Here is a 12830-nt window from a genome sequence, read left to right as displayed (position 1 = left end):
AAGACATTCAATTGCATTTCTTCCTGCCCAGGATTTAATCACAATATAAATGAGAACTCTGGGTATTCGCTAGAGGAATAAGTTGATATGCCAACGATTGTTACGCAGCTATTTATTAATCAATGTACAGTTGAACAGTAAATATAAAAGTATAAAAATGAAAACATCGTTTAGAGACTCGTAATCACTTGGTATCTGACCGTCTTCCCGGATCGAAGCTCATGGATTCTCTTGCAGTGTCTCAAGACTGTCATGAGATTCAATTTCGTTTTATCTAATTTCAGCTTGGTTTCTCTCAGATAATCATCAGCAGAGAAGAAATAAATTTTCTCTGAAAGAAAAGCACCATCAATTCATATTCCGGTAAACATTTCGAGAACTGCTTTGAAATTAATGAGCTATTTAACGTATTTACGGCGTGATCAGGGATGACTTTCTCCAAATACGTTGGTCCTGATCACTGAAAATATTTATAATTATATTTTAATTACTCACCACTTGAAGTTCCTTTTACATCACTCTCCTCCTTCTTAAACTGCAAATACAGATCCAATTCTCCCTTTTTTCTCGCACCAGTTTTACCCAGACTGAGGAGACTGTACTTGGCCTTCATGATCTGGTTGATAGTCCCCACAAAGGCATTCACGTTTACCAGAGTCTGTCTGCCAATCATGTACTTAGGAATTTTCGAGAACTCGTCCTCAGTGAGGGCATCAATGCTGTACAAATCGTCAGCCTCTCTGAAGAGGGCTTTCCTGCAGTCTTTCACCTCCTCCGTGTTCATATCGTTGACCACGAGGTGAGCCTTCGTTTCCAGGGTGTTATGGTCCTTCTTCGAGGCCTCTGAGACTGTAGTTATTGGCGCCTTACTCCCCTGGGTCTGGGCCTTGGCCAACAGCTCCAATAAACTCTCAGGAACGTTGTTACTCATCCGGACGATTTTCTTGTCGAGACTCAACAAGTTGGAGCTCAACGTCTGGTAGGTGAGATGACGAAATTAACAGCTTTAAAATGATTGATGCCATGCATGAAAAAATTATTAAAAAACAAAACAAATTCGTTAAATAATTCTCTTTCATTTCTGTGGAGCTTCCTATTAATTTGTAGTGGATTCCATGGGAACATTCTGTAGGCGCTATTCGCCTCTAAAAAAGTAACCATTTATCTGGAGTTTTGAATGTTTACCTTACACAATTCGTTCTGATTCCTCATCTTCTCCAAAATTTGCACCTGACCGAAAAGGCCCTTCTTGATTAACTCGATGTCCTGCTTTGCATCGAGTAAGACATCTTTTAGTTCCTCTTTATCTGAAATAATAAATAATTAATACTCCAGAACGTAGAAAGTTTGAATTGCGAGGTTTATTGGGGAGATAGTAATCTTCCGTACTTTGCAGGAATGCAGTAGCCATTTGCAGCTGAGTGATCCTCTGCACCTGCTTGTTAATGACATCCTCTAGACTTTGTATCGACGTCATGATGCTAGATCTCAATGAATCCTAATTCTGGAAACACACAGCAATAATTAAAAAACACAATGTCTTCCAAAAGAAATTATCTCCAAATAAGTGAATTTTGCAACAAACAACAAGTTTCGCCTGAAAAATTTAAATTCCACTACCAATAGACATAAACTAATAAATTTATGATGACCTCTCAATTAACCGGTAATTCTTGAGGTTATGTCACCCCTCAGAGTGCAGATTGTCCTCAAACCCTCAAAGAATTCCCTCCAGCGATTGAAAAAGCAATGAGAAATGTCTCTTAGACATTTTAGACTCTGGAAATTGAGAAAAAAGAAACAAAATACATTACTCACCTTCTTAATTAGTTTTGGAGTAAAACTGTTGTCTTCATATGATTACCGTTTGAATTCAAATTATTCAACCAATTTTCCGATTCCTCGGTCCTCCAGAAGATGGATCTGTCGTTACATACCCCATTCGCGTTAATAATGTCTAGTCTGTCCGCAGTCTGCCAACTCAGCCGACTTTTTCCATATCGGTCTGATCCACCTGGGGGATGTGTACATATTCTCTCACATACGTGTCCTTATCACCCAGGAGCTAATACAATTATTTATAAATTAAAAAAAGAAGAATAATAGAATTAATTAGAAGATAGTTGTTCTCGTTGGAGATCGTTCAATCTCCTGGACTATTTGTGAATAACGGGAGCAAAATGAACTCGTTGACGTGCGGTATAGTGACATGCCTGGTGATGATGATCGTCGATGTCCAGGGTATCATGTTCCACTTGGAGCCAAATGGACGTAAATGCCTGAGTGAGCAGTTGCAGGCACAGACTCTTCTCACTGGAGAGTACCAGGTGTCCGATGTACCTGGACAGAGGGTCGACTACGCGGTGAGTTCTGCATTGATGACGTTTGCAGGTTTGGGATGTAGGTTAGACGGTGGAGAATTTATGGGGACGAGAAACTCCCAAACCAATTCAATGTTTTTTTTGTTTTTTTTCTTAACGACAGATGTGGAATATATGAATTGAAAAATGTGAAGCTTTTCTCCAAAAATTCTTGTGATTTTCTATTGGCAAATTGTTAGAGGAAGAAATTATTTCGTCTAATTCATTCCACAAAGACTCTTTTACTGTACTTTCCGAGATTTTCCCTCAGTATGCAATTGATAATAACGGAAATAACAACGATTGAATTAATATGCCTCGAGCTTTGAACAATACAATATAAAATTCTGCTGTAATTGTGTTGAACTCGACCATTTTCAATAAAAATCAGGATGGAATCACCCCTGAAGAAAATACCATAGCACGTTCGAATATCATCTAATGCAATTTTTATATTAATTTTCACAGATCAAAGATTCCAAGGGGAGTATTCTGTCCCAGAAGGATGAAATTCCCCATGGAAGAACCTGGAAATTCTCCTTCATCACTGATACTCCCGATACCTTCGCAATCTGCTTCATCTCGCACGTCCCACAGCGTAAGTTTAACCTAAATTGAACCATCATCTTGAAATTATTCTTCATGGATTTCAATTATGTCCCTTTGTATCCTGGAAGCCTCCAATATTCTCATCGAGAATATCTTATTAACTTTGTTCAATAACAGAACAACGAGGAATGAAGCAGGAAATTTCCCTGAAGTTGAAGCACGGAGTGGAAGCCAAGAGCTACGAGGCTGTAAGTACCTCTCACCCACAACTATTTCTCACCTCGTCATTTTATTTATTTTTTTTACTCATGAATTCTATACTTTAGTCTAGTCTGCAATGATCACTGAACATCCAATTTAACGAATATTTTTTTATTTCATATTTTATGTGAACTTGTTTGGGCGAGACAGATGGTAAATCTTAATTATCAATTAATTTTGATTGTTTCACGTTGAGTTTTATCCCACACATTGTTGTTCAACGGTTTTATGTGACAGCTCATGTTGTTTTGAAAGACTCGTTGATGATCTCTATTATTGGTGGTTTGCGATGTCTAGAGACAACTTGCAAGGTTGATGAGGATGAACTGATAGAGAAATTTCATGATAAACACCTCATCTCACTAATTACTTTTTTCATCAGAGCCAATTTTCATCATCAATTTTCATCAAGAGATCACTTCTCAGTTTTGTTGGAAATTTCATTCTCCACGAATAATATTTTCAAGACGAATCTTATTTTTTTTTACATCTTGACTCATAAGTTTCGCATGATTTGCTGTTTTATAAACAACTGCGTAGATAAATACTAAATAATAAATTGAATTCAATTAGTATGAGATTTTTGAATGACTGGGAATTGAAAATGTCTCTTGACATGTTTTTAAAACCACTTAATCCTCTCACGTTGATTGCTTTGAATATTTAAACGCTAATTGTTTCTTAACCAGGTTCACCCATCCTTTGGTTGATTAAACGAGTAATGAACTCTAGAAGTTGCTAGAAATGTTTTCGTTATTAATACATCAGAATAATAGTGTTCGAATTAACAATTTTCGATAGATTGGAGAGGCCGCAAAACTGAAGCCCATCGAAGTTGAGTTGAAACGCTTGGAAGATTTGTCCCAAGCAATCGTCCAAGATTTCGCAAGAATGCGCCAGAATGAGGAACAAATGAGGGATACGAACGGTGAGCGCTCAACCGAATTCAAAGTGTATAAAAAAAATTAGAAATGCCTCATTAATATTTTACAAATCATCTTCCCTTGCATTTGATTTTTAATTCTCCTAATCTTCATTTTTTCCGATTGATTTTCTCAACAAGAAGACAGTAAAAAGAGTAACACGTTCATTTCAAGGAAACCAAAGATACCTCGGAATCTAGAGAAGATGTAAATCTCTCTTAGATTAGAAATTATTACTGAAAAATTTAACCACGGAGCAAGTTAACTTTTCTCGTTTTACCACATTACTATTTACATAAGCCTCGAGAATTCCCCCCTAACTAAAACAACATAAATTTTTTTAGAAACCACAAATGCGCGTGTCCTCTACTTCAGCATATTCTCAATGTGTTGTTTGCTGGGTCTAGCCACATGGCAAGTGTTCTACCTGAGACGTTTCTTCAGAGCTAAAAAACTGATCGAGTGAACGAGAGTACAGCTCTTCCAAGTGTACATGTGGGTTTGTGTGTGCCTGTGGTAAACAAAAGAACATTGATAACGATCACAAAGTGTATAATAATTCAAAAAAATATTTTTGCCAGAATGGGAACCATGAAGGTGTCGAGTTTGTTCGTACGAAGGTGTTATTTTAATTCCACTTGAAATTTTTCATGTCATCTCTTTTTTTAAATGTGAAATAAAAAACAATATGTCATACAATGGATTTTTTGAATTGTAACTACAATCATTGTATTTAATTCATGAGAATGAGAGGTCATAATAATGCAGTTGAATCGCTTGAACTGTGAAAAATAGTGTTAATAAAAAATTTGTTCAATCTTTCAATGTTCGTTATTTTACTGAACGATGATCATCATCAGATTGGTGGGTTGAAAATAATAAAAAGACAACTTTAATGTATGAAGAGTAAAATAAGTTTAATAATTAATACGCATATGGTTTTATCTCAACATGTCCTCCTGACCAAATATTAATCACCTGTACAATTATTCACCTCCCATCGAGTTCTTTAAAATCCATCACAGCATCACCGTGAAGCAATAAAAACCAATGCAGTAACGAATTAATAAAATGATCGAAAACGACTGAGTTTCAGCCGAAGTTTGAACCATATCTCCGAAACCAATCACGATAGGGAAATTTTTATACTTTCCTTTTTTGTAGAGCGAATCACGAACTACAAAAGAGGTTTCGACTAAATTTCGGTATCTGCTCTAGATGTGGAGATATTCATTGAAATTTTCGCTGGCCAAAGTCGATTTGAATCATTTTCATGTCTTCGTTACTGAATGAATCTCCACAAAAAAAGGATTCAGTGTCAATAGTACAATAATTTGATTCAGTACAACAGCAAAATCATTTGGAACGTGTGTAAACTTGCTCACGAAATTATTTACGGATTGACCACAGTGGATCAAGTTGACTCAGGGGATCTACTGGTTTAACTCTATCAGTCTTATCCTCTGTATCAGATGTTGTTTTCGGTTTACTTTGCATCTGGCTTGTTGTATCGTCATTCTGTTGTCTTGATATACCACCGACTCCTAAATTATGAAGAAAATCATCAGAGGGATGACAGTGCTTAACGTTTTTTCCTTTACCCTTTAAACTGTCAAATCCATCGAATGTCGATCTCGTCGATGATAAAATTCCTCCTGGAAGCAGCGTAAAGAAGAGAACAAAATTTAGGTGTAGTGAATGTTTCATCGATTACCATGCATCAATGCAACTGAACAAAATTTTCTAAAAAATGGAAATCCTATAATTGATCCAAATTCTTGACGACTGCCATTAACTATCCTTTCAAAGGTAAGCCTCTCAATAGGATAAAAATAACTTACGCTTCATGAGGCTGTCCTGTGCATAATAAAGTACCATTCGATACCCAAAGAGTAGTGAATCCCTATCAATGAGGCACTTTCGGTACTTGGCAAGTGTGGATAAAACAAGAGGCACATCAATGATTCCATGACCAGCGCGTACATGACAGACAGTAGCAGCAGCAAGTACAAAGAGTCCACTGAGCGGTCCCCCATTCATGCAGTGAACGATAATAGGTCTGGGGCAGTGCCTCAACGCCTGTTCCGACATAATATCAGTGGCAAATGAAAGGAAGCTTCCAGGACTGCTGGGGAAGCCCCCGACAGGCCAAGATGAGTACTGCATATGCACAACGAGTTTCTCCGTCCTCTCCTTGGAATTAAAAACGGCGATGACTCGTCTAACATAACTGGAATGATTCGTCAGTGTCTTCAATTGAAGATTAAATGCCCCAATCGACAGAGATCCACCTTCACTGGGCCAGTACACGTCCTGATTACTAATCTGTTCATCGCTGCAGACGCATGCAACTACCTCGCTCCCCTGCTCCCAGATCATTCCCCAGAACGCCTCACTAGTAGCAGTGGAGATCGGCGCTTGAGTAACAATGAATATGGGTGTCCACTGAGTCAAATCCTTGACATGCGAAGCATTTATATAATCCGAATTGCCTTCCCCCAGCTTCACCCTGGTCGAGTCATAAGGAACCCAATCAGGCGACCTGTTTTCCCCCACATGTGCCAATGCCGCAGTGTAGGTCTGCCTCTTCGACTCTCTCTCCTCGAACTCACGAATCTCCCTCCACTTGATTTCCAAATTTGTCGATCCACTCAGAGTCTTGACAGTCAAGCTGTCAACAAATTTCTCGTATTTCTCTATATCAGTTATAAATTTTTGGAGAACAGCGGGATCACCAAGAGGATCCCTTTTCGGCTGAACGTCGTTGTACCACGTGTCCCAGACGATCTGGAGATTCTCATGTTTATCGTCCAACTGAAAAGGACGCTCTTCCCGGGTAGTACTGACTTCATCCTCATTCAGGTCATTTATCTTGTCATCTTTCACTGGCTTCGGTATTTCTGATGTCTGAATTTCCGGCACGAGGGGTGCATGATTGATGGTTATATCGAGATCAGCCAGAAGATCGAGATTTGATTTCTTTGTTGTTTGGGGTGGGTCAACATGGGGTCTTTTTGTTCCGTCAGTCACTCTTGGCTGTACAAATACCTGAGATGTCTGATCAGGTGGAGCGCCAGGTGGTACTTGATTATTTATCGTGATGCTGTGATGCGCCTGATTAGGCACTGCATTTTGAGATGTCTGATCAGGTAAATACGAATGCTGTGCCTGATTATATATATGTTGTTGGCTCTGTGGAACATTCGACGTTACGTCTGATATTTGATTAGGCACTGCACCTGGATGCACCTGTTGAGCTAGGCTAGTCATCTGATTTGGCACGGGATGTACCTGATTGGGTACAGCCTGTTGACCTGGATTCGTAATCTGATTGGCAACATGATTAGGTACAGGTGGATGTGCCTGATTCGTCACTTGATTAGGAAGAACCTGCTGCACTTGATTATTCAGCCCTCCACTTTGTGACATTCCACCCCCATAATTCTGACCAACCTGATTGTCAACCTGAACACCCTGTACTTGATAATAATCCTTATCCCCTCCATTTTGTTGATAGCTCGCCCCTGTGGAATAGGGGGATGAAGTTAAATTAGTAACAGCTGCATTATTGGCACTCGTATAACGTGAATTATTTGATCGATTCAGGGAGCCATCAGTGACCTGCATTTGCTGTTGCTGCATTTGTGAATAACCTGAACTGTACTGATACATTCCTGACGTTGGATCGAATGAGTATCCCGGATGTCCCTGATAGGAGTCAGTTTGTCCCTGCCAATTGCCCCCAGCATTGTACCCCTGTGAGTAATTCAGGTATGGCTGAACCGAGCTGCGATGTCCCTGAATGGAGTAATTCTGATAATTTTGATTTGGTATATAGGCACCAGTTGACTTCGTGTGACTCTGAATTATCGTGTCAGAGGGCTTCGAGTAGCTGGCAGGTACATTTGTCGTGCCTACTTGATTGTAAACCTGACCATAATTCGAGTAATTCGAATCTTGTTGAGTTACTTGAGGCATTTGACTCGTTACAGGCATCATTTGCTTGTAGTATCCCATTTGCATTTGTTGCTGATCCCCCGAGGCCCCTCCCCCTATACCTGAATTACCATAATGACCCGAGGCGCCGGAGACAGGCACACTTGAGTAGCCCTGGTAATTACTCGGTGAATTAACTTGTGGATAGCTATATCCCTCTCTGTTGTCAGGCACTGTTGGGTGCACCTGGGCCTGAGGAATAACAGGAGTCGGTTGAACATGAGCCTGGGGCGTCACTGGTATCGGTTGCACTTGCACCTGAGGAGTAACAGCAACCTCGGGTCTGTTGGGTAAAGTGGCATGCCCAGGCGATTGATTGACTGTTGTCACTGGTTTTGAATCGACTGCGGATGCTCCTGCACCTGGCTGTACCTGATAATAACTCTGATAATCTTGACTAGTCTTACCACTGGTATAATCAGGATAGGAGTAATTATGACTGTTCACAGGTTGGTGATGTGTTGCAGGTGGATAATTCTGCACCTGAGGTACCTGGTAATCCCCATTGGATTTGAAATTGGGATAACCAGCGTACAAAGTACTCTCACTAGCTGTTTCAGTGGGTGTTGTTCCAGCCTGACGATACATATTATCAGAATTAGTTGTTATCGATCTTGGCAATCCTTGACTTGAGTCAAAGCCCATCGAATACGGAGGATATGCATTCACCTGAGGATTAACTTGAGCTGCAGCTTGAGGATTCACTTGATAATAGCCCTGATTGGGATAATAGTAGCCTTGGTTAAACCCTTGCTCCTGATACTTTGCAGAATCCGCACCTAAATTAGGCACAGAGGTGCCTGAGGACAGGGTATGAGTATTGGGCTGTACGGAGACAACAGGAATCTGTTGTTTACCTTCAGTGTACTGATAATAATTATTCGGACTTATTGGGTTCGTCTTCATACGATTGATGAGATGATCCCGCAGCTTCATCCCTGATCCTGACGGCTTTTTCTCCCCAACGTTAACAGACGTCACGTTCTCGTCTGCTTGGTAGATGTGAGGCTTCTCATTCTTTGCGATTATCTGCTCTCGTTCTTCCTCCTGGACTCGGCAAGTGCTCTTCACTCTCTGGAGAAGCTTCGTGACGTTGACCTCCAGCTTTCGGTAGAATTCAAGACCCTTCGACGATTTGGACATCAGGTCCTCGTAGGCATCGTAGGAGGCGATGAGGGAGGACATCATCATCTCTCGACGCTTCAGTACCTCATCAACAGACTTTCTCGTCTCCGCGGTTCTGGCGTATGCGTCGGTCAACGCTGTCAAGATGTTATCCTGAGCCGTCAGATTCTGGTTTATGAGATCAACTAGGGACTGATGCTTCTCCAGTTGCTCAGAGAATAAAGCGCCCAGGGGAACTGATTCTGCTGTTGCCGTCACCAAGAGTCTCGTCAAATTATCCTGAGCTATGGAATCCCTCAGCTTCGAGTGCAGATCACTTCTCTGTCTCTGCATCTCCTCGACCTTTCCTAGAATTCTCTTCAGCTCTCTGACATTATGTTTGTCAGCTTCGCTCGTCGACAGTACAGTGCCATCTTTCTGCTTTATTGAAGGTATCTTCAAGGAGAGATCGCTCAACGGTTGCGACAACAGCTGCAGATTATTCAAGTGAAGGGTCATCGCTCGGTGAAGGGCTTGGTTACTTTCCGAGGCCTTTGCGTGCGCCTCCTCGTACTTTTTGGCCTCTCGAGTGAGATCTGTCGCCACGATCGAGGGAGGCCGCTTGCCTATCGCCTCCTGGTACTGCCTCTCCTTTAGTTCCTCCTCTTTTAGCAGCTTGTCAATGTCTTTCAACATGGTCTCCACGTCTCCATACGTGATCGACAGCTTACTCATCATGTCTTCCAAATCTTTGATCGCATTTGGCCTAGCGTTAAGAGCTGCACACCGCTCCACCAGTTCTTCGGGAAGTGTCAGAAGCTCTTCAGAGCTCGTTGGAATGTCGGGATCCCAGAGAGTTAAATGTTGGAGTTTCAGACTCGACAAATAAGTCTCCAAGATTTGGTCTTTCTCCTCGATCTTTCCCCCCACAGATCGCAGGATCTTCGCTTTTTCCTCGGAGTAGAGAGAGCTAGCCTCGTGGACTTGCATGGGGACCAATCGAGCGAATATGTCTGGGCCGGATATCTCAGGGTCGTTGACATTGAAGGAGATTCCCTTCACCAACGATGCTCCATTCACTGTTGGTAGCATATCCTTCTCAGGAACTTCCTCGTGGTAGATGAATTCGTTCTCGTTCTTAGCTGCCTTTCGTTTGCCCTCGATCACGTCGTTCGTGAACACTAGCGCCTCCTCAATGGCATCTTTCTCAGTGGGAATCCCTGTAATTCCTCCTGTTCCCTTCGCCGACGTATGCAGACCTCGAGCAGTGTTCAAGGATACCAGGGCTGCATTGTAGAATGCCACACGTTCCCCCATTTTCTGCTGCTCCTCAGCGGCCAGACCCTGGTATAGGTACGTCACTGACATATGATATGATCGTTTGAATTTCACGTAGTTCTTCCATGATTTGTAAATTTTTGAACCAACTATATCGCCTATTGGGCTCTCGTCATTGTTGTTGGGCTCCAGGGTGCGCAAGGCTAGGCCGTAGTAATCCACAATTTGCTTAGCAACTTTAGCCACTATCGTTGGCTTTCGATTGTCGAGCATGCTCTTCTCGAGAATGCATTCCTGTGCCTGGGCGAGCGACAACTGCTCCATGAACTTTATTAGGTCTGGACAGATGTCAATGCCGGGAATCGGGGGATAACCGCTCAGCACGTGCTCGAACGCCCAGGCTGCGCATTGAAAGTGGGAGCATGCCAGTTTCATACCGTCCGCTGACGTTCGTTCGGTTTTACTACCCAGTTGACTGTGTATTGCACCGATGTTGTAGAGGATTGACATTAACTCGAAGCGAATGTTAGAGAGGGTAAACACCATGGTCGTGTAGGGGTCTTTCCTGCAAGAGATGACATATAATTTCGTGGGGGGTTTGATGGAGAACATGTTAGAAGGTAACACCAGCAACCTCAGATGTTGCCAGATGTTGGGGAGATGTGATTTGGATAAAAATCAATGTTCGCGTCTACACAGCAGACTCTTAGCGAGAAAGAAATAAAATATTCTCATTATTACGAAAAATTATAGGAATCGCATCTTTACAGAAGTTGAATTTCCTCGAAGTTAAATGTATCCCAGGGAAAGCTGACTGATATGCAGTCCAAAATGTCGTTCCTTTAAAAACTAGCACCCAAGGATGATTATTTGTTTGAATGAAAATCTCTTGAAAAAAGAGCATTTTTCTGTCAGTGAGGAATTCAACGTGATGATATGTTATATGTTAATTACCAAGAAAATGAAACTGCTGCTGGCTCATCTGGCCGCATCGGGAACCTCGACTGCACAAAGTGCAATTGGCAGTAGTACTTCTTCAAGACTGAGCAACCAGTGACAGCTATTGGTGGGCGGGATGCCATTCCCCGGAGATGCTCTAGCTGGTGGATTTCGTTGGAGTAGGACTCCGGATCTTCATTGTAGAAGTCTCGAATATACTGGAAGGAGAAGACATAATGAGCGTTTCTGTCTTGAAGTTGTTTATGCCACATCATAAAAAAATGTCGAATACAAAGTGTCAAAGAGATTGTGCCCTTCCACAACGCGAATAACCTCTCCAATGGTTTTCTCTCACAAATTAAATTAAACTTCTTCAATCGATAAAACATGCAAATTCCCAATTACCTGTTTCAATTTTGCATAAGACGTGGCCTCAGGACTAACTTTGAGTTGGAACGATAGCATGGGCAGCCTCGGTACAGCCTCCATTATTCTTTGTATTTTATTTCACTTTTACCTGAAAAAAACAACTGGATCCTTCCCACGAAATAACTCCTCACTTAATCCTTTTTATTCTCTAGAATTACATGGAAACAGGGCAGAGTGACAATTGTTATTGCAATTGCATCACTGACATTTCGCCACTGAAATGACGCGAAACTTATAAACACTGGAATCACGATGAGGTTAGGACTTTATGGGGAGTTTCAGGAGACATATTCGATAATAAATTACTTCAATTATAGAACGATTTTTTTTAGATTTGCTTGAAACGTATAAATGACGGTGGAACTTCCGAAATTCATCATTCCGCTGCCTTACAATATTCTGAAGTCATCAGCGAATCAATCCTGATTATTCCGAGGAATTTAATCACTTCTACCAACATTCAGAAGCGAAAATATATATTTTGAAAATCGAACAAAATTATAGATTTTTAAATGCTCATAAGCAAACAATATTAAATGCACATAAATTACCGTAAAATAATTAGCACTCCACCTGATACGTTTATTTATAGAAATCAAACATTAAGTCGGCTAATCAAATGTGAATATGCACATGAGTTTGCTCCTGTCTATCATTTTTTCTAGGGTCGACCTTGAAGGTAAGTAGCGTTCTTTGTGTGCCACAGACGGAACCCTCTTACCTACAAGGTATCTGTAAGTAGTGACCTCTGTATCCCCCATTTTCTTCTACCTAATAATTGGGCAAATCAATTATTGCACAACAAACTACTCTCACTAATGAACCAATGGAATTGTCGAATCAATTTCTGGCTTTACGTACCGGCGAACATTGAACTTGTCGCTGGACCAGTTGAGGGTAGGTTTCCTGATGATCGTGATCAGCTGTTAGTTGATCACTTTAATAATATTAACCTCACTTTCAGTGAAAATCTGAACTCTACCCAGCGATA

General features: G+C 41.2%; 3 protein-coding genes across 9 annotated transcripts; 1 reads left to right on the top strand and 2 right to left on the bottom strand.

Annotated features, from left to right (window-relative positions):
- Positions 1-78: 78 nt before the first annotated feature.
- On the bottom strand, positions 79-2004 carry LOC135162529 (spindle and kinetochore-associated protein 1-like). Of its 2 annotated transcripts, XM_064121125.1 has the most exons (6): positions 1865-2004; positions 1653-1779; positions 1390-1504; positions 1186-1307; positions 496-976; positions 79-331 (listed from the first exon to the last, which is right to left on the bottom strand). In XM_064121125.1, the coding sequence occupies exons 3-6, from the start codon at positions 1475-1477 to the stop codon at positions 171-173; spliced, it is 852 nt and encodes a 283-aa protein (XP_063977195.1). In that variant the 5' UTR covers positions 1478-1504; positions 1653-1779; positions 1865-2004; the 3' UTR covers positions 79-170. The 2 variants fall into 2 exon arrangements, with proteins under 2 accessions (XP_063977195.1, XP_063977194.1); XM_064121124.1 differs by lacking the exon at positions 1653-1779 and having other exon boundaries at positions 1819-1957.
- A 176-nt stretch (positions 2005-2180) lies between these two features.
- On the top strand, positions 2181-4796 carry Bai (baiser). 2 transcript variants are annotated; one of them, XM_064121132.1, is made up of 6 exons: positions 2181-2363; positions 2829-2958; positions 3087-3157; positions 3972-4098; positions 4237-4349; positions 4438-4796. In XM_064121132.1, exons 1-5 carry the CDS (start codon positions 2181-2183, stop codon positions 4302-4304), a joined length of 579 nt encoding a protein of 192 aa, XP_063977202.1. In that variant the 3' UTR covers positions 4305-4349; positions 4438-4796. The 2 variants fall into 2 exon arrangements, with proteins under 2 accessions (XP_063977202.1, XP_063977201.1); XM_064121131.1 differs by lacking the exon at positions 4237-4349.
- A 188-nt stretch (positions 4797-4984) lies between these two features.
- On the bottom strand, positions 4985-12830 carry LOC135162489 (tyrosine-protein phosphatase non-receptor type 23). Of its 5 annotated transcripts, none has more exons than XM_064121036.1 (5): positions 12701-12830; positions 11816-12054; positions 11426-11628; positions 5935-11036; positions 4985-5748 (listed from the first exon to the last, which is right to left on the bottom strand). In XM_064121036.1, the coding sequence occupies exons 2-5, from the start codon at positions 11897-11899 to the stop codon at positions 5483-5485; spliced, it is 5655 nt and encodes a 1884-aa protein (XP_063977106.1). In that variant the 5' UTR covers positions 11900-12054; positions 12701-12830; the 3' UTR covers positions 4985-5482. The 5 variants fall into 5 exon arrangements, with proteins under 5 accessions (XP_063977106.1, XP_063977108.1, XP_063977109.1 ...); XM_064121038.1 differs by lacking the exon at positions 12701-12830 and having other exon boundaries at positions 4985-5637; positions 5695-5748; positions 11816-12278; XM_064121039.1 differs by lacking the exon at positions 12701-12830 and having other exon boundaries at positions 5935-8665; positions 8759-11036; positions 11816-12277.

Source organism: Diachasmimorpha longicaudata, chromosome 5, assembly GCF_034640455.1.
Source record: "Diachasmimorpha longicaudata isolate KC_UGA_2023 chromosome 5, iyDiaLong2, whole genome shotgun sequence".
NCBI classification, from domain to species: domain Eukaryota; kingdom Metazoa; phylum Arthropoda; class Insecta; order Hymenoptera; family Braconidae; genus Diachasmimorpha; species Diachasmimorpha longicaudata.
Note: the sequence above shows the minus strand (reverse complement) of the source record. Positions and strands in the feature narration are given on the sequence as shown.